Raw genomic sequence first — 23502 nt, 5'->3', positions numbered from 1 at the left:
CTCTACTGCAACTCGCTATAAGCGTCCCTCACCCTGTAGCTCGAAAAACAGGGAGGGAACAGTCTCTGAGCAAGCCCGAACAGAGATGAGTACCTCCAGTCGCGTGAAGGCTCCCATCCATTTGGGCGCTGCTGACTCGAGAGACGTGAACCACTCAGCTGGTACTGCCTCTGAGATGTCCTAGCACATGCTTTGCACCCCTCTCATGCCCTGTAGCTCCTCTGACAAGCCTGAAAACTGTAACCAGTCACCTAAAGAGCGTGTTGGACCCGTTGCCATGGAACCCCAGGAAACATGAGGCCGACTACCCACCATGTGACCTCTCTGAGTGCTAACCATCGGGTTTCAAACAAGGGGCTGTCGTCGCACGCGCTCCTCCGTGCAAGTAGGCTAACGCTGCTCCAGGCCTCGCTGCAAGTGCTCCCAAGATCAACGTAACCCCACAGCGAAGCGATCCTCCAGTCTCCTCCTCAAACCAACTCTACGCATTTCTGGGAAGATCCATCTGGTCAAAGGTTGCCAGGGGCCTCCTCCTGAGGCACCCTAGCACGAAGCCGCTATAACAAGAACTCCTTCCAGGGCTCCTCACCTGGAAGAAGACCTCGGACGATGAACTTCCCAAGAAGGGCTCTGCTCTGCTGTGCTGGGTCTATGATCCCAAGCCCTCCCTGTGAACAAAGAAGAATGATGACCTGCCAAGCCACTTTGGCCCGGGCTGTCATAGTGTCTCGCCCTGACCAAAGGAAATTCCTGATCAGCCGCTCTACCTGGCTGATACAAGAACTTGAGAAGATCCAGCAAGAAGTGATGTACCACATAGTAGCCAACAGCACCTGGTTGGCCACTACAACTCTGCCAACCAAAGAAAGTCCTGCGGAGCTCCAATGTAACAACTTTCTCCTCATACACAGGAGGAGAGGAGCAATCTGCTGCTCGGGAGACAAGTTCAAACCAACCTGACAGCCCAAGTACCGAACTGCAGTCCCAGGGGGAATCCACCTGAAATCCTCACCTGGCATCCAGTCAGGCCCTGGAGCAATACCAACCGAGAAAGCCACTGTCTTTCACCAGTTGATCAGTGCGCCAGATGCACAACAAAAGGTCTCAAGAGCCTGCTCACACCTGTGAAGGTTGGCCTCGTGGCCATCCAAGTACAAGGCTGAGTCGTCAGCAAACTCAACGTCCAGTAGCTCATCTCCTCGCGAGAGTCCACTCAGTCTGGTTCCTGCCGCAAAGGGGAAAAGAGAAGCCAACCGCTGAGTCCAAGTCTTGTGTCTACATCCTGCTGCAAGGAACAGAACATAAACCCTAAAGCAGGCTGCCTCATGGTCTGCTGAGGCGTCGTCGAGAAAACGTGTAAAGTCGTAGTCAAAGAAGTCCCATCGGCGCCGAATGTCGAAGCTCGTCAGACCACGAGAGACTGCGGCAAAGGGAGATGTCTGTACCTGTAGATAGGGTCGCAAGAAAGGCTGTCCCTCTCTCGCCAAGCGACTCATGGCAAAGGCGCTGCCAAGAGATCTCCTAGCAGCCGGAGATGTCCCTGCCCCCTGGGTCGACTGTGGAACTGGAGCGGGAGGGGGGGGTGTAGGAGCAGGGGGAAGAGGGGTAGAAGAGGGGCGGGAAGGAGCGGCAGAGGAAGAGGGGCGAGGGGAAGAGGCGGCGGGAGCAAGAGGCGGGCGGCAGGATGATGAGGAGGGGAAGAACTCTGGGGGGGAGGGGCTGTCGAGGGTGAAGCTGAGGTGGGGGCTTGGGCAGGAACCTCATTCTGCTCAAGAGGACCGAAACGGTTCCCCGTGGGAACCCACTGCTGCGGGGCAGGCGCCTGAGGACCACTCTGAGTGCCAGGCTGTCATTGTGGCCCCTGCTGTCGTCGACCACAGACCTGCTGCCATCCCTCCTCCGCTAGAGCCCCAGGCTCGGAGGGTGGCTCTGCATGTGTGCGCTGTCTCTACCTGTGACTGCTGGCCAGCCCTTGCAGGCTAGGACTGAGTCTGTGGTGTATGTTGGGGCCTCCTTTGTGGACAGGCCTTCGCAAGATGGCCCATCTGTCGACAAATGAAGCACTAATTCGAGAGGCCCGAATACTCCACGCTCTGTCTAAACCAACCCCCGCTCACCCGAGGAAGGAGGATGACCTTCGAGAGAGTGTGTGTCTCTAACCAGAATGGGAACTGAGGGAATACCGGCCGCCTTGGCAGCTACTGATGCTGCCATGCGAGGTGTCTCCAGGACGGTCCCAATCGCTAAGCCTATCCTGGACAAAAGTGGTAGGTACTCCCTCCTCAAACCAGGAAAGCAGACGGAGATGGCAATGTCTGCCTCCTCTACCAAAACATCTGAAGCAGGGCCAAAACCATGTCTCCACTGTCAAAAGTAGGCCCGGACTGCTCGGATGGTCAGGGGGCTCATGGCAATGACCTTGGACGCCATCTCGGAGGTCTCAAACTCGATCTGATAGTAGCCTCATCCGAGGATCTGAACGTCCAAGATCTTGCCCACCTCTGCAAGCAACAGGCTTGGAGAAGGTCACGCAGCTCTCCTCTGCTAGGTCTAGTGCCGAACATCTTCTAGATGACGGAAGTCACCCGAAGGCGCTCCACCTCTGCTGCGAGGCTCGCTTGCTCTGTCGGTGATAGAGCAAGTCTGATGGTGGGCTCTGCAGGGTCGGGCGAGGGGGCTTCCTGAGAGTCCCTCTGAGGTGGAGCATGAGCCTCCATGAGTGTCTGCTACCGTGAAGAAAGGGCGAAGAGTCGATGACGAAAGGTGGCCTTCTACGATTGAATAAGTCGAGTGACGACTTCAACCGAGCAGAAAACAGGGGTGGAGAGAAGAATGTCAATGCAGAGAGAGTGGGATTGCGAGGCGGGGCTGGCGGGCTATGGTGCGGCGAAAAAAGAAGGGGGGGGGGGGGGGGAGGGGAGGGGGGCTGAAACGTGGCGAGCGTAGGGCTGCAATACAGGCGGGCTGGCTGGCTGGCTGGTTGTGCAAGCTGGCAGCGAATTGCAACTGACGGCCGACAGTGTGACGGGCGAACTGGCAATGTGGCTTGCGGGCAGGCTGTGTGACGGGCGGGCTGGTAGTGTGGCGGGTGGGCAGGCTGGGACTGTTTGCGGCAACTCATGGGGGGGGGGGGGGGGGGGGGCGCAGCGCAGGCATAGGATAAGGGGAGGCAGAAGCAGCGCAAGCTGTAAGGCTGGGAGGACAGGCGATGGCGAGGAAGTAACGCGGACGAGGCGCGAGCAGCAGCGAGCGTTTTTCGAACGCCTTTCGGTATTTCTTTATATTGCATCAACACAGTACAAGCCGGTACTCCAGACTCTGCACCTTCTCCAGGAAGCATGCCAGAGAATGAGCCCTAACCTCATATTTAAAGGCCCTAGGCCCCAAAAGCAGTTTATAGTAAAAAAGCCTTTAAAACTCAAAAGCTTCTGGTCCAAAAAGCAATGCCAGAAGCTGCCAGCGTAATTTACGGAAATCCGTACAACCTACCACGTCATCAGCCAACGCAACGCGGAAATACGTACAGCCTGCCACGTCATCATGCTAGCGCAATTTTCAGAAATCTGCCACGTCATCAGTTTTGGCGTGTGTCGGAATCTTGCTTTAAAATCGAAACGGGGTCCCCATAAGTTGGTAGGACTTCTTCTTCTGTTACTTATTCTTCTTAGGGTATAGGCCCCTCGGCCGGCTTCTGTAAGTTGACTCCATTCTTTAGGCTTTGACACGTCAGCAATTTGTTACAAATGCTCATGTTCAGCCTTAGCAAGACTCTTGGTGAGAACATCTGCAGGGTTATCCTGTGTATGGATCTTAGTCAAGGTGATCAGACCATCCTCCAATACCTAACATATGAAGTGATACCGGAAATCTATGTGTTTGGTACGCGCATGAAACATGGCATTTTTGGTTAAATAGACAGCACTCTGGCTATCACATCCCAACACTGAAGTATGAGCAGGCATACCAAGTTCTTTTGCAAGTCTGCCCAACCAAATGGCTTCCTTTGAAGCCTTTGTGGCTGAAATGTATTCGACCTCAGTAGTACTCAATGCCACAATTTTTTGCAACCTAGAACACCAAGAGACTACACCACCGGCAATAGCAAATACATATCCACTCGTAGATTTCCTAGTATCCATGTCACTTGCCATGTCTGCATCACAATAGCCCTGCAACTCTAAGTCACTTTTACCATAACAAATACACTTTGATTGTGTACCTTGCAAATATCGTAGAATGCATTTGACAGCTTCCCAATGCACTTTGCCAAGATTCGACATGTATCGACTAACAACTCCCATTGTACTCAGGTTTTCACTCAAATCCTCGCACCAAACATCAATACATGTTATCCCATAAATTTGGTACTCTTGCGTATTGCTGTTATAACCTATAACAACCTGTAAATCACCTGTTTTGACTTAAAAACAGCCTGTTTTGGGCTGTTTTGGCAGTTTCGATGACCTTCTTGACCCCGAAAGCAAGGAGCTTCGCGATGGAAGTGAAAATAGTCACGAGAAAGCAATATAACTTGCTGTGCAGAAGCCTGTGCAGGTCCTGCTTCGGACCCTAGGGCTCTGATACCAGTTGAAAGCGCGAAGGAGAGGCTACTGGGAGATGCGCGAGGTGAAAGAGTGCAGGTTTGGGTTGGGTAGAGCCAGGCGTGAGTGCAAGAAGGAGAGCAGAGAGAGAGAGAGAGAGAGAGAGAGAGAGAGAGAGAGAGAGAGAGAGAGAGAGAAATGTTATATTAACGTCTTCAAAAGGCCAAAATTACCTATGAGACCAATCTGTTACAAAATGGTGAATCTAATACCATGTCTGGGTACAAAAGAACTAGATACTACTACTAGAATCCTTCCCCATCTGCACTCTGGATATCGAGAGTGTGGCTCGAATCCTCTGCTGTAGTCTTCGTCGATGCTGTGTAGCCCCTCTCCTCAATCGTGGCCGTCTGGATCTCCGTAGCTCCAGTGCTCGGTCGATGAGAGTGTCGGTACTAGTCGAATGAGTGTGGGCCGAGCTATGCAATGATGACTGCTCCTCTGGCTGTCCCATATCTAGTGAAAGAAATCTGTAATCTGTCTCTGGGACTGTCTCTCTCTATCTCTCCCCTGTAAACTGTCTTTATATCTGTGTAACTCAAGTAGATATAGCCCAAGACATCTCTGATCCTCATAACTCATGACCCTAGAGAAAGGACCGAAACCCTCTCTAAATAAGCAATGGAAACAGCCCCGTATCTCATAGTACATGTGCAATGACATATGTAATGTAGCTCTGTCTCTGGCTCTAACTGGCATAAGCGGCATATCCTACTGGCTACTAGTATCCCTCTAAATCTACCAGTCTCAATCTCCAGCTGATGTGAGGATGTGCGTATCTGACCAATGGCACACCGCAAACCATGAGACATATGTGTGTCCATGTAGCTGGGTCGAATCACAAACCCATCTCCTGTGAGGTGGAGAAGATGCTCTCTATAGAAAGCCATCTTCGTGCCCAACTCCTATGGCGGCTCTATCCATGTCCTCCTCGTATCCAGCTGATCGTATCTGACGAATGAGTCTAGTAATCTCCACCCGTGTAAGAGACATCGAGGGTGCCTGAAGAGAGTACTGGAAAGGGAGCAGCCTGTCCATGGTGAAACCATGCGTCTGAAACCATGATGTCATTTGTGCATACCAGCATGAAGTGTCCCCCTGAAGAGCTAATTGTCTGGAAGACTCAAGGGCAAGTCTAGCATATCTGTCTCTAGTAGTATCCCACAAGCTGTGCACAAAGGAGACTGATCTGGTAAGCGCCTCAATCTCCATAGGAGGGGCAGCTAGCTCTGCTTGAATGATAGCGTGGGGTACGGAGGCCTTGGCTTTGATCAATCGAGGGATCATAGATTCCAAGGGCCTCTCCATAAGTCCCAACCATCCTGGCCTACAGAAGGTCCCCATGTCTGCACCCCATACAACATTGCTGAGGCTGCTAAGGTATCAAAGAGCCATAACTTTGTCCGAGGTTCCTGGAACTGAACCTGCGAACACATCCTCTCCAAGCCTCCCAAGGCCGCAAAAGCTCTAGTCAATCTAGTCTCTGCTGCTCTCCCCAAAGAAAACCTTGGCCCAGTGAAGACAACCCCAAGGTAAGTGTATGAGAGAGAGAGAGAGAGAGAGAGAGAGAGAGAGAGAGAGAGAGAGAGAGAGCTCGTACGTTCTTAGGAAACCCACTTATTGGGTTTTGTGGCTTTTCCACTTTTATTATAAGTGACTTTAAAAAATGTGTCCAGGTTCACAAAGTATAAAAATGTACATAAAGGGGATTATTTAGGCCTTTAACCCAACACAGGCAGCTGAAGAGAGTTACCATGTTTCAATGGCTAGTAGCGCACAGGGCTACAGCAGTTGGGAGTTGGTTGGTACACAGCGCAGCCTATGGCCATCCTTTGGAGAGTCAGCGTCATTGTTTGTGGGACTGCCCCGTGGCACAGCAAGTTTGGCTTCGGGTTCTCCGGCTGATGCCAGCTCTACACTTCAATTGGCCACAGAGCTCATCCCCCAGGAGTGGTGCAATGATAGAGAGTGGTGTTGGGAGCTCATCTGCGGCGTGACACTTTGGTTTATCTGGCGTGACACTTTGGTTTATCCTCGAGGCTCGCCCTGTTCCACCGCGGCAGAGACTGTTTGTGACATCTGGCTGGAGCTGATTCATACACTCAGGAGTATGAGAGACTTCAGGGCAGCTCCGACCGCATGCGGAAGCGCCGAGAGGCTTCTTGCGACTCTAGCACCCAGGGCCTTTCTTCACTATGGTTCAGCGTGTGCCCATATGGCACTACCAGCCACCAGTGTGGCTTTTTCCTCCTCCCATCTCGTGATCTAGCCCTCATTGTACATACTTTTTCTCACTCGAAGTCTCCCCATTTTTCTGATGTAGCCCTCTCTTGCAGAGGTGGTTTGTAGCCTTCGGGCAGTTATTCTTAACTAGTGGAAGGATCTTTTTCTTGCAAAAGAAAAAACTTTGCAGAACGTCAGCAATGTTTTACTTTTCAATCACAGAGCTTCTTTAAAAGCTTCTTCAATCCCTGATTTTGCAAAAAATAAGAAAATTTTGACTGAAACAGCTTGCAACATTCATGCAGAGAAACAAAAATTGTTTGTGTTCTTGAGTCTCTCTTTGATGCACCAAGAGAACTCTGAGGATGGAGATTACCATTAAATTTAGTTTGTGTTGTCTTGGTAGCATTCAAACGTCTGTTTATTTATGTGCTTTTGAAGATTCTCTAGAAGGACTGCTTTGCCCAATGCCACTGCTAAGGCTGGTATACAAGGATTAATGTCCCTTGTGAAATAGCAGTTTCTAGCGAGATTACAGTTTGTTTGGCTTGCAATAATAAAGAAAAGGCAGCGCTTTACCTGATGAAAGACAGCACTGTTACTTGTAATGGCCCATTTATCCCTAAAAACAAAGAAACAAACCAGCAACTGCTCAGGCATTACAGTCCAGGGGAAAAAATGGTTCATGACCAGAATCTATCACATACCTCCAAGAACCGCCATGAAAAATCCAGGCAGCATTGAGGAATAACTGAATCAAACAACCACAAGAAACATCAAACAACAGTATGCACATCTATCCAGATTAACAACGAACTGATGCCAGCAAACATACGTTGGTCTCCTTACCACTTACCGAAATAAAAAGAAAGAAAGATACAAAGATTTAGTTAACATCTTCTAGAGACAAATCAATGCACAACTGTCATTTGTCCTCTCGTATCCTGAAAGAAAAATGAACAACTGCTAGAGCCAGTAAAGATCAATGAAACGAAAAGGCACAACAGCATCTGAAAAAATGCAGAGAAGGGTACCATATCCCCATATCTTGATCTCTAATTCTACACAAGGCCACTTTTCTCTTTCTTGATGGTTATACAGATTATTCCTTAACCCAATTTATCAAATCAGCCTCCCTCTCACTCATAACACGCCTGCCACAAATTGCTACACTTGCAAAGATGCTTGAAGTGAGGAACCCAGGAAACTCGAGCATATCCCTGGCTCGTTGCCATCTGGAAATCAAGGTTAGATATTCATTAGTTTCAATTGGCAGGCATGCCAATTGTTTTTTATGAACAAGATTTCTTTATGTATCCGTTGAAGCTTGAAGCACAAAGAATGCGACAACCTGCTCACGTGGACTTGTAAATACCTGCTGATGTGGCAATTGCTGACATGGACTTGTATGGACTTGATGACGTGGTGTTGTGAGCGGACAAGCCGACGCACAATGCAGTGCGCTGTACGCAAGATGATGTGGCAACATAGACCGTTCTGACATGGCAGCTTGCTCTGCTTTTCCTCAGAACCCCTTGTGGGTTCAATTTTAATCCTAGTTTTTTTTTATACCCCAATTGTAAATTACGGTGCTTTTAAAATTGTTTGGGCTTTGAAGAGCTATAAGATGTGGCCAAGGCACCAGTTATAAAACAGATTATGTGAATGGCCTCACAGAGCAATTGTACGTAGTTGCTAGCAATAACAAAGAGATATACCACCATTGGCGCCTATTGAAGGACCAGCACTCTCTAAGAGGAACTACGCTTCTTCTATGTTCTAATAGATTCAAGCATGAAAGTGTCTTTCCAGTTCTGTTCCGGCTGCATTAAAGTATATAGCAACATTTTTTCTTGATGGAGATATGTCGTCACCAAATCGTGGCATCCTCTTGGTTGTATGACCAAACTGGCCATGCATATAAATTTTCAGTCAAGTCTGGCGTGAAAAGTGGCAGCGGTAGATGGACGGATATGGCTGAAAACAACAGCAACACATGCACAATTTCTTGGATCCGATGGTGGAAAGTAGTAACCTCCGAGAGCAACTATGTCACGATCTACAGTGTACACGCAGAGGGAGGGTCGCCTAGGGCAAGAGAGGGCACAGAAGGAGAGCACCTACAAAAAAAACGCAAAGGAACTACGAGGAGGGCAATCTGGCACAAAAACCCTAAAGAGAGGAATAACGCTAGAGAGAGAGAGAAATCAGTGGAGGCACACTACTCGCCAAGAGAGAGAAAACACAAAGGGGGAGAGAGGTTCTATGCACTGTAAAATGCTCATGATGGCTATTGATTGTAATTCTGATAATCATGTTGTGTGCAACCAGAGGATATGCAACTACTTTGAAGTGTCTAGACATGCACGGCCTGCGCACAGGATCACAAAGGTGCCAGAACACTTCCTAAGCTGACCTAAACCCTGGACCTCAAGTAGCTTGTCCACATGCACATAGGGTTAGATGTGCACGTGACAATGGTGGTCCAATGTACGATCAATGGCCAGATTTATGAATTTGGTGGTGTCTATGGGTATACGGCCTCGGGGCAATGAGTTGTCTTGTGGCGTGAGATGTCCTCTTATCCATGGCTTTCCAATGCACTGCTTTGTGGTGATTGTAACTATACACCCACTTTATTTGACAACACCACAGGACATTCGCACATGCTGAATATGAAATTGCACACCTGGACAAATCTCGTTACATGCACGCAGATATTGGACTTGTGGACCCTATTACATCCCAATATTTCGGGATACACATTTCAACATAATGCTCATTCTGCGTATCGTGCAAGATTAGATCAATGATATGTCCACGGCATGCAGCAATTTGATGAGTTTATCTGCGAAATGAGCATAGATTATTCTTTGCTTTTATCTGATCATGCTCCCGTTCTGATGTTGTTGCGTTTTGGGCAGCCACAATATGATCAGCCTCTTTCTAACAAACGTCTCGAGGATTCGGATCACATTGGCCCAACATGCACGACGCCCAGTCAGCCTACTGATGTAACAAACTCCTGACGTGTCAAAGCCTAAAGAATGGAGCCAACTTACAGATGTGGCCGAGGGGCCTAAACCCTAAGAAGAACAAGTAATAGAAGAAGAAGTCCTACCAACTTATGGGAACCCGTCCGATGGGGCCCCAATCACATTGGCCCAACATGCACGACGCCCAGTCAGCCTACTGATGTAACAAACTGCTGACGTGTCAAAGCCTAAAGAATGGAGCCAACTTACAGATGTGGCCGAGGGGCCTAAACCCTAAGAAGAACAAGTAATAGAAGAAGAAGTCCTACCAACTTATGGGAACCCGTCCGATGGGGCCCCAATCACATTGGCCCAACATGCACGACGCCCAGTCAGCCTACTGATGTAACAAACTGCTGACGTGTCAAAGCCTAAAGAATGGAGCCAACTTACAGATGTGGCCGAGGAGCCTAATCCCTAAGAAGAACAAGTAATAGAAGAAGAAGTCCTACCAACTTATGGGAACCCGTCCGATGGGGCCCCAGTGACATAAAGGGATTAAAATAAAGCAGGACCCGCACACACGCAAAAACTGATGACATGGCATATTTCCGAAAATTGCGCTGACATGATGACGTGGCAGGCTGTACGGATTTCCGTAAATTGCGTTGGCAGCTTTGTAGCGCGGATAATGTGTCGTGCCCTCTACAGTGGGTAGCCCTTAGTGCAATGTGCGTGACAATCTCACTCAAACAGACTGAATCTCCCTCGAACAGACTGAACAGAAAGGAAACAATAGACGTCAACAGAGCTCGCAAAGACACAATAGCAGACCAGAACATATGACTCGACTATCTCAAAGACCGATACAGACTCTGGCGTGGTAGCACACTCAGCTCCAGCCCAGGACTCACAGGTACAATGGGGTGTCGAGGCTCAGATGTGCAGGGATGGTGAAGACGTGCTCTGTGTATAGACTCACTACTCTCGAGAGACGATGCTGGACCAAAGGTGAAGAAGATGATAACAATCACCAAACGCTACTACTCCTATGTACCACCATAAAGGGTCACCAACGGCTCATAAATGTCAGCCATGTGGTGACCTGGCCACGATGTCCACTAGACCACCGTCGGTACCCTGCCCCCACTGCCGCGTGTCACTCCCAGCCCAGAGGGTCCGTCCAGTGTGAAACAGCCTAGACCAACTGTACTAACTGTGTCCTGTGAAAGTGACACTGTAGCCTGCTACAGGTTGCCCGCCACAAGACCGCTCACCGTCCCGGTGAGAGGAATACTAAAAAAGTTGTGAAAGAAAACATTAGGTACTGCATCTGTACATCTTTCTTGAAGCAGGTTCTAGGCCCAAAATTGGACTTTAGACACACTGCACTGCTTGCAAACGTTTACAGCTTTGAATAGGCGGGACTCCGTATGATTGCATAATCCAAGAATCCCAATTGGCAAAAAATGATGCTCTACAGTAAAGAGATAAGCTCAGATACCAGCGCGTCTTTATCCGCCCTAACCATAGTGATAGGAAAATGATATGGTCAATGCTTGCAGTTGCAGATGAACCATGCCACACTTTTTGCAACAACACTCTTCTCGAAAGGAGGGATGACCATTAGCCCGAGTAACACCGCAAATAGGGTTAAGCTATAGGGTTAAGCTCCATCATGATGGCAGAACAGAAAGGCCTTCTCAGCAGCAACAGGATAGCAACCATCGAGCCATCTCAGCTGGGGGAAAACTTGCGGGATGGGGAAAAACATGCTGAGGCTGAGAGGGGTGGGGAGGCATAGATAGGGGGCTGGTTAGGGTCAAGTGGAAGGGAGGGGGCGGATAGGGCGAGGGGGGGCTGGGTAGGGGCGAGAGGGGGAGGGTAGGGGCGAGGGGGTGAGGGGGTGGGTAGGGGCGAGGGAAGGTGAGGGGGTGATGGGGTGGGTAGGGGCGAGGGTAGGGGCGAGAGGGGGAGGGTAGGGGCGAGGGTAAGTGAGGGGGAGGGTAGGGGTGGGTAGGGGCGAGGGAAGGGGAGGGAGGGTAGGGGCGAGAGGGAGAGGGTAGGGTAGGGGCGAGGGTAAGTGGGGGGAGGGTAGGGGCGAGAGGGGGAGGGTAGGGGCGAGGGTAAGTGAGGGAGAGGGTAGGGGCGAGAGGTTGTAAGGGGGTGGGTAGGGGCGAGGGTGAGTGGGTGAGGGGGGGGAGGGGGCGAGGGGGAGGGTAGATAGGGGCAACCGAGGAGCACACAGCTATCATTAGTAATATAGCTATCACGATCTTGATTTTGGAAGTCATCTTGCAAAACGCGCTCTATGAAGGGAGTTTGCGATACACAGAGGAGAGCTTTGTTCTGGTCGGAGAAGCAGACACCAAAGGTGTTGATGTCTGAGGGGGTGTGAACTCCCGTAGAGGAGATTTCTTACTGCTTCTATGCTTCTTCATAGGCTTAGGTGGCCCATTAGGTTTAGTTAGTGTGGAAACATTTGAAGAGGGTGTACCTTCAGGCAAAGAGTGAATATAGACTCCATAACAAGGCATAGATTTGGTAGCCTCCAACCACTCAAGCAGATCTTCGTCTGACCCTTCAGGTGTAGTAGGTTGTTCTTGTTCAGGGTTGGTTTCCATTGACAAAGAAACTTGCTGCACCACTGGATCCATACCTCCTTCTAAGAGGATGGGTTGCATCGGGGAGCCAGAAGTTTGTATCCACATTGCGCCGTTCCCCGATCATGAAGTGCTTTAGTGTGTCACAGCCATGGTCTTCCAATGAGCAAAGGAAATCCGCCCTCAACCTGGGGAAGACGAACCACAACAAAATCCAAGTTAAAATAAAGTCTTGTACCTGCAGAGGCACATTGTCCACTATGCCCACTGGGTAGACTGTCCGCTGGTCGGCCAGTGTAACTGTGAAGGGAGCAGGGCGAGTAGGCTGTAGACCTAGAGCTAACATAGTGAACTCGGGCATCAAGTTGATGCCAGATCCACCATCCACTATCACTCTTGAGAATTGTCGACCCAAAACGGACACTGCCAGGCGAGGGCTTCTATAATCAGTGAGTGGAGCAGCAGGATTGATATCATATAGGACTCTGATGGTCGCACTGGGAGGTGCCCGCCCTAGGACCTGCTCCAGGGTAAAGTGACTGAATAACTGCAAGGGTGTCACTTCCTAAACTCGCATCTAGCCGCAGCATGTCATAGAGGGACACTTGTTGGAAAGTGTTCTTCAAGACTGTCTCTGCTGTATGCTTCGCTTTTTCTACCTGTTGTTGTTCCTCTGGTACTTTGATCTTCTGTAGATCGGAAACTGCTTCCAAGAAAGCTTCATCAATATCCGAGAGCAAAGATTTGGATTCTTTCATGGCACTAGGGGATGGCTTGTTAACAGCTGCACGCAGGGCATCCAGTGGTGTGACGATGTGTGGGGAAGTTGAACTTGATGGAATGCTAAGACCGAGAGCGGCTCTCTGGGCCCGGGTGAGGACGCCTGATGGCTCCTCTGGCAACTGCGGTGGCTTATTTTGAGGGGTAACCACGTGGGTAGAAGGGGGCAGCTGAGAAACAATGCTAACTGCTATCAAATTGAGCTTGGGAAAGGCAAACTCAGTCTGGCTTTGACTTGGGTTCGAAGCCGTAGATGCACGAATTTTAGGGCAATCCTTACTGTAGTGATCCTTCATTTCAGGGCAATGACGGTAGGGAGGAGACCCTTCGGACAGAGGGCATTTGCTTTGGTAATGACCATATTCCCCGCATCTGTAGCACAAAATGGGCCGATTCACTGGACGAGTCGAAGGACGAGGTGGTCCTTGCTCCATGGAGTTGGAGGTGGAGGCATAGAAGCTGTGAGGTGGTGAGGGAGCATGGGTATGAGAAAAGCTCTGAGAGATAAAAGTGCTCTGCATACCTTGCATAGGAGGGGCTGTCAGCAAAGGTGGCATATGGTGTGGATGGCCACAGGGAGAAACCATGTTGGATGCAGGTGCTGGCCCTTGCTGAAGAGAAGGACCAAGACTTTGTTGTATTTGTCGCAATCCCTTGAGGTAGTAACAATCCTTGTCCTCATGTCCAGATTTTTCACAGAAGTGGCAGTAAACCCGAAGGGGGCATTCTTGTGGAGGGTGCCCTGGAGAGCAGCATGAGCTACACCAAACTGTAGCCTTAGTCTCTTGCTGACACTTGAGCTCTGCTAGCTCGCGTTTAATTTGTTCCAATGAATCATGATGTGGAGGCTTCTCTTGTCTAAGAGAGAAGGACCTCTCCTCTTGAAGAGCTCGCTGTAACTTTAGGGCTTCCAGATCCCTGCGAAAAGAAGTTAAAGGATCAGAAGGACTTTCCAAAAACACAGAGGGGGTCTCTATGTGAGGGGGGTTGGTGAACAGCTTCCTAGCCCCCTCTATCCTCGTAGCGGCTGCGATGAACTCCTCTAGAGTGGCGTCGGGTCGGAGACTCTCTCGTAGTTTTTGCTGAGAACTTTTGGGAGTGCCTTCTCTACCCACTTCTTAACCATAAATTCACCTGGTTGCTGGGGAAGCTTGGCAACCAGAGACTTGGTTTTGGTCATAAGTTCTGCAAAAGTCTCCTCTGGCTAGAGCACCACGTTGGCCAACTCATCCAACACCTTCTCCTGGTAGTCACCTAACCGGAAAGCTGCACAGAACTGCTATCTTAAGGCTGCCCAAGTTGCAAAATGGTTCTCTGCAAACTGGCTGTACCATTTGTCTGCTAAGCCATCCAAGGTGGATGGAAAGAGTACCAAATAAGCATCTTCCCTGTTAAGACCACGACCCCTACAAAGAGATACAAACCTTCTTGCATGGTTGTCAGCATCTTCTGAAGAGAGACCTTTGAATGTAGGGAACTTGATGTTTACCTTACCCAAAACGCTAGCCAATGGCTCCATGGCTCCATGGCCCCTTGCTGAGCCTGTTGCTCAGTAGCCTGCTATAGCAGAATAGGAGAGAGCTTCACTGAAAATGTGGAACCGGGGGAAGGAATGGATGATGTCGTATGTGGAGGTATGGGTGATGAGGTTAATGGACTTCTAACAGGTTCCAAGTGAAGGAGTACGAGCGGAAGTGCGACGCGAGAGAGAGTGCGAGAAGAAGAGCACGACGATATGGTTAACTCGCTCTACTGTAATGTGTAGAGCATAGTGAGTTCTTATTAGGTTTTAACAAAAGAATATGTGTACATACCTGGCGGCCCACCCACTTACCTGGGCGACCACATTGGGCTTTATACCCCAACAACCTCCACCTTAAAGTCCAATGTGGTACTTTAAGTGTGAGAGAAGCTACTATACAAGCTAATATACAAGAGATGTAGAGAAGTGATGTACTACCCTACACCTAACTGCTTGCGAAAATGCGCAAAGCTCTCTGAGGGAAGTCCTTTTGTAAGTAGATCAGCAGGATTTTCTGTGGTGTGAACTTTGACAAGCTGAAGTTGCTTATCCTCAAGCATTTCCCTGATGATACTTCACATCCACATGCTTTGTCTTTGAGTGATAAACTAGATTGCGACCCAATTGTATAGCACTTTGACTATCACAATATAACACACGCATCTCTTCTTTGATTCCCAAATCTGTTGCTAGTCGATTAAGCCAAATTGATTCTTTGCATACCTCTGATGCTGCAACATATTCAGCCTCTGTAGTAGACTGAGTAACACAATCTTGTAATCTAGAACGCCATGATACTGCTCCACCAGCCAATGTAAAGACATACCCTGACGTAGACCTTCGGTTGTCTAAGTCACCTGCATAATCTGAGTCTGTAAAACCCTTTACACTTAGCTCCTGACTCCCATAGCATATACGCATACTCTTTGTAGCTTTCAGGTATCTCAATATTCCTTTCACCGCCTCCCAATGTTTCTTGCCTGGGTTTGACATGTATCGACTTACTACTCCCACTGCAAATGCAATGTCTGGGCGAGTAGCAATCATTGCATACATCAAACTACCCACTGCAGACGCATATGGAATCTTATCCATTTCAGCCTATTCTTCCTCAGACACAGGACAATCTTGTTTGCTAAGTTTCACATATGGTGGCAATGGAACACTCAGTTTCTTTCCCTTCTCCATATTGAAACGTTGCAAAACCTTGTCAATATACTCTGTTTGAGATAACCAAATCAACTTCTTTGATCTGTCTCTCTCAATGCGCATACCAAGTATATGACTTGCCTCACCCATGTCTTTCATGTCAAACGATTTTGCCATCTTTGACTTCAAAGCTGAAATTTCTTCCAAGTGCTTGCCAGCAATCAACATGTCATCCACATACAAAATAAGGATCAGCCAACTACCATCCTTAGCCTTCTTTGTATATAGACAGTGATCGAACTCACTACGTTTGTAGCCTTGAGAAAGCATAAACTTGTGGAATTTATGGTACCATACCCTCGGTGATTGTTTTAAGCCATAAAGACTCTTTAACAACTGGCATACCCAATCTTCCTTGCCTTTCTCAACAAACCCTTCTGGCTACTGCATGTAAATTTACACATCTAAATCACCATGCAAGAACGCTGTCTTGACATCCATTTGGTGCAACACCAAATCTAATATGGCAACCAATGCAAGAAAGCATCTCAATGTAGTCATCTTGACCACCGGAGAGAAGACTTCATAAAAGTCAATGCCTTGTTCTTGCTTAAAGCCCCTGGCAACAAGCCTTGCTTTGTACTTTGGCTGACTATCATGAGCGGTGATCTTATACCTGTAAACCCATTTACAAGGTAGAGCCTTTTTGCCGTGTGGTAATTTAACTAGCTTCCATGTCTTGTTTTTATGCAGAGCTGTCATCTCTGACTGCATGGCCAATTGCCAATTCCCGGAGTCTTTCATTTGCACTGCTTCCTTGTAACATGAAGGCTCATTGCAATCAGTCAACATGACATAGTTCATAGATGGAACAAACCTATCAGAAGGTCGCGTGACACGTCCAGATCTACGCACAATAGGTGGCTCAGGCTCAGCCACAACCTGTGGTTCCAATCTATCCTGTCCTTTCTCCTCTTGAGCCCTGACATTTTGTCTTGCACGTGGAGGTCCATCTTCTTGGAAGACAACTCTTCTAATCTCCTCAACCCTCTCTGGTTTAGAATGATATTTGGATTCATTAAAGTGAACATCATTGCTGCGGACAACCTTTCTGGATTCGGGATCCCAAAGTCTGTACCCCATCTCACCAAAATTACCATAGCCTAGAAAGATGCACTTTCTACTCTTTGGCTCAAGTTTGTTCCTAAATTCCTTTCGAACGTGAGTATATGCCTCACAGCCAAAGACTCTGAGATGCTTGTATGAGGGCATTTTGCCTAACCATACCATCTCTGGCACTGAATCCTTCTGCAAAACCTTGCTAGGAGATCTATTTACAAGATGAACAGCTGTTGATACAGCTTCAGCCGAAAACCCATTTGGCAGCTGTGCATTAGACAACATACTTCTGACCTTCTCTTGTATGGTCCTATTCATCCTCTCAGCAACACCATTTTGAGGAGGATTGTAAGGAGCAGTAAGTTCACGTTTTATACCTTTTGACTCACAAAAGTCCTGAAAGGCCTTTGAAACATACTCTCCACCATTGTCAGTGCGTAAGCATTTAAGCTTCTTGCCACTCTGATTCTCCACAAGTGTCACAAACGTTTTGAAAACACTAAACGCTTCATCCTTGTACTTGAGAAAGTAAACCCATACTTTCCTCGAGTAATCATCTATAAATGTCATAAAGTAAGAAGCTCCCCCTAGAGATAGGTTAGGCATAGGTCCACACAAATCACTATGAACAAGTGCCAACTGTGTATCTCTTCTACTGCTTCTATGCTTATGTGGCTGCTATGTTTGCTTACCATACAGACAATGTTCACAGAATTCAAAATCATTAAATGAAAAGCCAGGCAAATAACCAGAACGAGACAAGATTTCCATTCCCTTCTTGGACATATGTCCTAACCGGCTATGCCACAAAGAAACGTTCGGCTGCTCGGTTACATTGCTTACATTTTTAGAGACATTTTGATACATAAATCATGTAAATTCCTCCAGACTTTACTCCATGTGCTACTGTCATAGAACCCTTGGATATCTTCCACATGTTCTGTCCAAAAGTGGTGACGTAGCCAGCATCATCAAGTAAACCTGTGCTGATCAAACTCTTTGTAATTGCGGGAACATGTCTCACATTCTTCAGCGTGAAAGAAGAGCCATTCTGAAACTTCAATTGAACATCTCCAACACCTAAGATCTCACATGTCTGCCCATTGCCTAGCCGAACATGATCTTTAGTGGTCACATAAGAGGTAAACCACTCCTTGTTTGGAGACACATGAAGTGATGCCCCTGAGTCTATAATCCAGTCACTCAGTGCATTTCCATCAGATGCTGTAAGAAGAGCTGAGTCCATTGTATTCTTCAAGAAGTAGATGTCTCCTGACACTAGACTGTCATCCTCTGCAACAGTGTTTGTCACATTTATTTCTTGAATCTTCACTGAGGATTTGTTCTTCTCACCATGCTCTTCAGCTTTCTCTTTGCCTTTTTCTGCTTTCCATTCTCTGCAGTCTCTTTTCATGTGACCCTTCTTGCCACAATGGTAGCATTCTATGTCACTCTTGCCTTTAGCACTGCGGGACTTGCTACGAGACCGATTCCTCTTTCCACCTTTGTACTTTTCTTTGGTCCTTCCCCTGACAACTAAGGCTGTTCCTTTGCCTTTGTCCATTGTCTTTCTATTGGTTTCTTCAGTAAGCAGACTTCCTTCTACATCTGCTATGTTCAAACCATCTGGAGGTGCAGAATTACTCAAAGCTGTGCGAAAAGTGTCCCAACTTTCCGGCCATGTGATCAACAGGAACATAGCTCTAACAAGTTCATCAAACTTGACACCTTGAGCTGACAACTCACTATAGATTGTGTTGAATTCATTCAGATGATTGGACATAGGTGTCCCTTCTTTCATCTTCAAGTCAACAAGCTTCTTAAGCCAGTATACCTGTGAAGCTGCACTCTGCTTCTCATAAAGATCACTCAGCTTTAACCATGCTTGATAAGCCGACATCTCGTCTGCTACATTGAAGTAAACGCTTTCTGCCAAAGTCAACATAATGGTAGAAAGTGCCAATTCATCCATTTCGCTCCATTCATCTTCGTCCATATCTTCTGGTTTTATCCCCTTGAGCTTTATAGGTTTTATCTGCTTCTTTTGTACCGACACGTGCCAAATCTGCTTCTTCCACAATGGGAATTGGTTCCATCCAGCTTCTTGATATTGTAAAGAGCAGTGTCCTGTGATCCAGCCATAGCTACGCTTCACAGTAGTTTACTTTTCTGGGAAAAATTCGGCAGAGTTTCCCCTGTAAACTGACCTCTGAACCAATATCAACCTGTCAAATGAACCAAGAAAGCTTCAGATTCTGCATAAATTTCGGCAGAGTCTCCTTTGTAAAATGGCTCTGGTGTACTCAAAAACAGACCAAAAAACAGCTCAAAAACACTCTCTCTGACACTGTAAGCTGTGGGTAAACCTGTCTTGCACCTGTACTGTCTCTCACTGTCATGTCACTGTCCTGTAAGCATAGACTGCGACAATGCCTCAACGGCAGTAAAGCAAAGATGCAATCCCAACTGTCTAACTCACAGTCAATACATCCTAGCTGCCTATCTAAGGGTGCTCGAGGGATCGCTCCAAGACTTGTATCACCGAAAGGATCTCAACATTCGAGAATCCTCCAGCTCAATAAAACCTCACTCGACCCTAAACAAAGGCTGCAGTAAATCTTACAGTACATAGACTTCCCACAAAGTCATACATCCACAAATTTCCCACTATATGCTGTAACCACTGCGGCGGTTGTTTGCTGCGTGACTCACAACTAGCAAACCCTTAACAGACATACATCATCTCTTACAATACATCCCATGTGGAAGTACCTACAATGTCAGGATGAAATCTGGAATATCAAGCAGCAAACACAAGCTACCTGATGAACTAGTGGATGTCGCCTACAGTCTCTGTGTAGATGCGCCCGTGTCGTATGTGACGCCTCCAAGAACTGTGAGCCGTCCTTCGATGTGTAGACAGCCACAAATCAACACTCTGGGAGTGTCGATATCCTCAGCACCTGCAGTCGTAGGCTGAAAACCCCAAATTTGCAGAGTCGGATCTGCACCCGTCGAGACCACGTAGTCGAAAATGGCCTGCGCAGACCTTTGTCGAAGCCGAACGGTGGCCGAGATGACCTCAGAATGAAATTCTGACAACACCAAGCCCTTCGGGCTTGCCCACGAGATTTGGGGCCGTGTCTTCGCCTGTAGAATTTCACTCCAATCTGAGTTGGTGACTCTAGCCTCCTGCAATGCTGCCCCAAGCCTCGATCTGAGCTCTGATACCAGTTGAAGGAGTACGAGCGGAAGTGCGACGTGAGAGAGAGTGCGAGAAGAAGAGCACAACGATATGGTGAACTCGCTCTACTGTAATGTGTAGAGCATAGTGAGTTCTTATTAGGTTTTAACAAAAGAATATGTGTACATACCTGGCGGCCCGCCCACTTACCTGGGCGACCACATTGGGCTTTATACCCCAACACCAAGGGTCGTCTTCTGTTATAGTACTTCAAAGGACTCAGGAGGGCGCTTTGATGCTCGACTGACCTCCTTGTATGGGTCATGCAGCGACCACCAAACCAACCAAGCTTTGGGCAAGAAAACCTTGAACTGGCTGAAGACTGGTCTAGACTCTACTAAACCAGGCGAGTGACTAGACCAGGCTGGACCAGGGACGAGGAGTACTAGACCAGGCAAGTGACTAGACCAAGGACGAGGAGGACTAGACCAAGGCCGAGGGGGTCTAGACCACAGACGAGGGCAAGTTGGACCAGGGCGAGAGATGACCAGGACGAGTGAACAGTTGGACCAGGCGAGAGGAGAACAATGCAAGGCAAGGTCGACGAAGCTAGATAGACCCAACTAGCTCCAAGATTTGCACCTCACAGAGTGAGATTTCAGTTGAGGTTCCACCGTGATCGCCAAAATGAGAGCACCTGTAGCGTGGATAATGTGTCGTGCCCTCTACAATGGGTAGTCCTCAGTGCAATGTGCATGACAATCTCACTCAAACAGACTGAATCTCCCTCGAACAGACTGAACAGAAAGAAAATAATAGACGTCAACAGAGCTCGCAAAGACACAATAGCAGACCAGAACATATGACTCGACTATCTCAAAGACCGATACAGACTCTGGCGTGGCAGCACACTCAGCTCCAGCCCAGGACTCACAGGTACAATGGGGTGTCGAGGCTCAGATGAGCAGGGATGGTGAAGACGTGCTCTGTGTATAGACTCACTGCTCTCGAGAGACGATGCTGGACCAAAGGTGAAGAAGATGATAACGATCACCAAACGCTACTACTCCTATGTACCACCATAAAGGGTCACCAACGGCTCATAAATGTCAGCCATGTGGTGACCTGGCCACGATGTCCACTAGACCACCGTCGCTACCCTGCCACCACAACCACGTGTCACTCCCAGCCCAGGGGGGCCGTCCAGTGTGAAACAGCCTAGACCAACTGTACTAACTGTGTCCTGTGAAAGTGACACTGTAGCCTGCTACAAGCTTTTGGGCTTTGCTTTTGGACCAGAAGCTTTTGAGTTTTAAAGGATTTTTACTGTAACTTCTTTTCAGGCCAAGGGCCTATAAAGAAATACCGAAAGGGATGCCAAGGTTTGGGGCCAATACTCTCTGGGGTGGAATTCCGCCACTCCGTGTCGCGTGTCATCTCTCTCTCTCAGTTTTGTATTTATTGAAGTGCTAAAAGTCTGTTCAGTCTGTTCTTCTCTATTGGCACACGGTGCCCGTCTTGTGACAGTGGTATCAGAGCATCAGGCGTGTGCTTTTCTGAAAGCATACCGGTCCTACAAAAGAGCATACAGAGCTATTGGAATTATATTTGAGGTATCTTCGGCCTCCGACCCCGGCCTTATTAGTCACCTCCACCCTTACTTCATCGCGCATCGGGCGCGCTCCCGTCTTCATCACTGTGTCTTACAGGGCATAAGCCATAAAGAACCCAAGACTTGGAATTCATGGATTCAGCTGAATATTTGCAGAATATTTGCAATTTTTGCTTAACGAGCTTCACTACATTCTTTCGCGGCATCCTCAGCAGAATCTTCCGATGCTGCAAAGTTCTCAACAATTTTTGAGTTACATGTTACCCCCTCTGATGCCCCGGGTGGTACCTCCTCCTCCGGCACCAGAAAGCGCGAGAGCTTCCAACCGGCGACCTTCTCAGCCGTCTGTTGCAATCGGGGGAGTCTTCAAGAATATGGTGCAGCCATCTGACCCTGATCTAGTGCAACCGCCTTTGCCACCGCCATTGCCCCCACCTCCATCACCACCGCCACCAGGTTACAATGGTTGGAGCCCATATGGATACCCTTATTATCCATACCCGGGATATGCGCCTAACCAACCCAAAGATTTCAAAGATGGTGGCAGTCAAATTTTTCACTTTTTCCGGGGTGAAAGATCGCAAGAAAGCATTGCAGTTCCTACAGCAATTCGACAACATCTATGCTTTGGGGAACTATACAGAAGAATCCAAAATTTCCGGAGCAGCAAGATTTCTTAAAGATAATGCTATGCAATTGGTGGAGTTCAATCGCGACACAACCGCATGCTCCAAGGACCTGGCAAGCTTTCAAGACAGTTTGCACGTACTTACATGACTTCGATGTTTGAAGTCCGGATTTTGGCAAAGTGGGGCAACTTGAAAATGCTTGCCACCGAAACCATGGACGACTATAACCAAAGGTTTCTCGACGTGTACCTTCCGGTGTCCTTCTTTAAGTTCATTTCCTTGGAGGACCAGTGCGAGCGCTACACCATTGGACTACCATCACCATTGCAGGAATATTGTCTCTCCAAGCAAGTCTCTACCATGCAGAAGCTTATGGACCATGCCGCGGTCGGCTACAAGCTCATGAAAGGAAAGTTGGAGTTTACCACACAAGAACCTCCGGCCACTAACCAGAACACCCGGCAACAACGAACAAATTCTCGGGAATTCCATGAAAACCAACCTCAACGGCCTCGTCTGACACAACGTCAACGAGATGTCTTGTTACAAGAAGGCAGATGCTTTGAATGTTTCCAAACAGGGCATACGTTCAATACATGTCCTGATCGAGCCTCGACGTCCTCAGTGCAACCTTCTGCTCCCACAACAGACAGATCCCCAACACCACCTCCGGCCAAGAAGGCTAGACCTGCTATTGGACTAGTACCCGATATTTATGGTATACACCTCGAGAGTTTTAATGAATTATGTAGAGCTTATGGAAAAGTCAACGGCTTGAAAGCCCTTATTTTCTTTGACCCCGGAGCTATGAAGAACTTCATCCATCCAGAATTCTTGAAGCAGATGGACTTTGATTATGATGTAGAGGGTGGAGAAATTGAAGCTGAGCTAGCCACGGGGCAAACTCAGAAAGTGGTACCGCTCATTGGTGCACTTCCAATGACTATACAAGATTATCATGGAAAAGCCGATTTCCACATTATGAAGTTGGGCAATTGCGACGTTCTCTTGGGCATGCCCTGGCATGACAAGAATGATGCAACTCTCCACGTCCGGAACCGAACCATCACCGTGATACAGAAGGGCAAGCCCGTTGTCCTCAAAG

At 48.2% G+C, this 23502-nt stretch overlaps 1 protein-coding gene across 5 annotated transcripts in view; it reads right to left on the bottom strand.

The window, feature by feature from the left end:
- Positions 1–23502, bottom strand: part of LOC147464337 (uncharacterized) — a 163653-nt gene that overhangs the window by 105059 nt on the left and 35092 nt on the right. For all 5 annotated transcript variants that reach the window (XM_086514216.1, XM_086514226.1, XM_086514203.1 and 2 more), the window contains 2 exons: positions 7532–7575; positions 7404–7446 (listed from right to left, as the gene is read on the bottom strand). In XM_086514216.1, the coding sequence (XP_086370342.1) occupies positions 7404–7446; positions 7532–7575 (87 nt within the window). The remainder of the gene's footprint in view (positions 1–7403; positions 7447–7531; positions 7576–23502) is intronic.

Source organism: Adiantum capillus-veneris, chromosome 1 (assembly GCF_014529385.1).
Source record: "Adiantum capillus-veneris isolate H3 chromosome 1, ASM1452938v2, whole genome shotgun sequence".
NCBI classification, from domain to species: Eukaryota; Viridiplantae; Streptophyta; class Polypodiopsida; order Polypodiales; family Pteridaceae; genus Adiantum; species Adiantum capillus-veneris.
The sequence above is the reverse complement of the archived record's forward strand: the minus strand, read 5'-3'. Positions and strand labels throughout refer to the sequence as shown.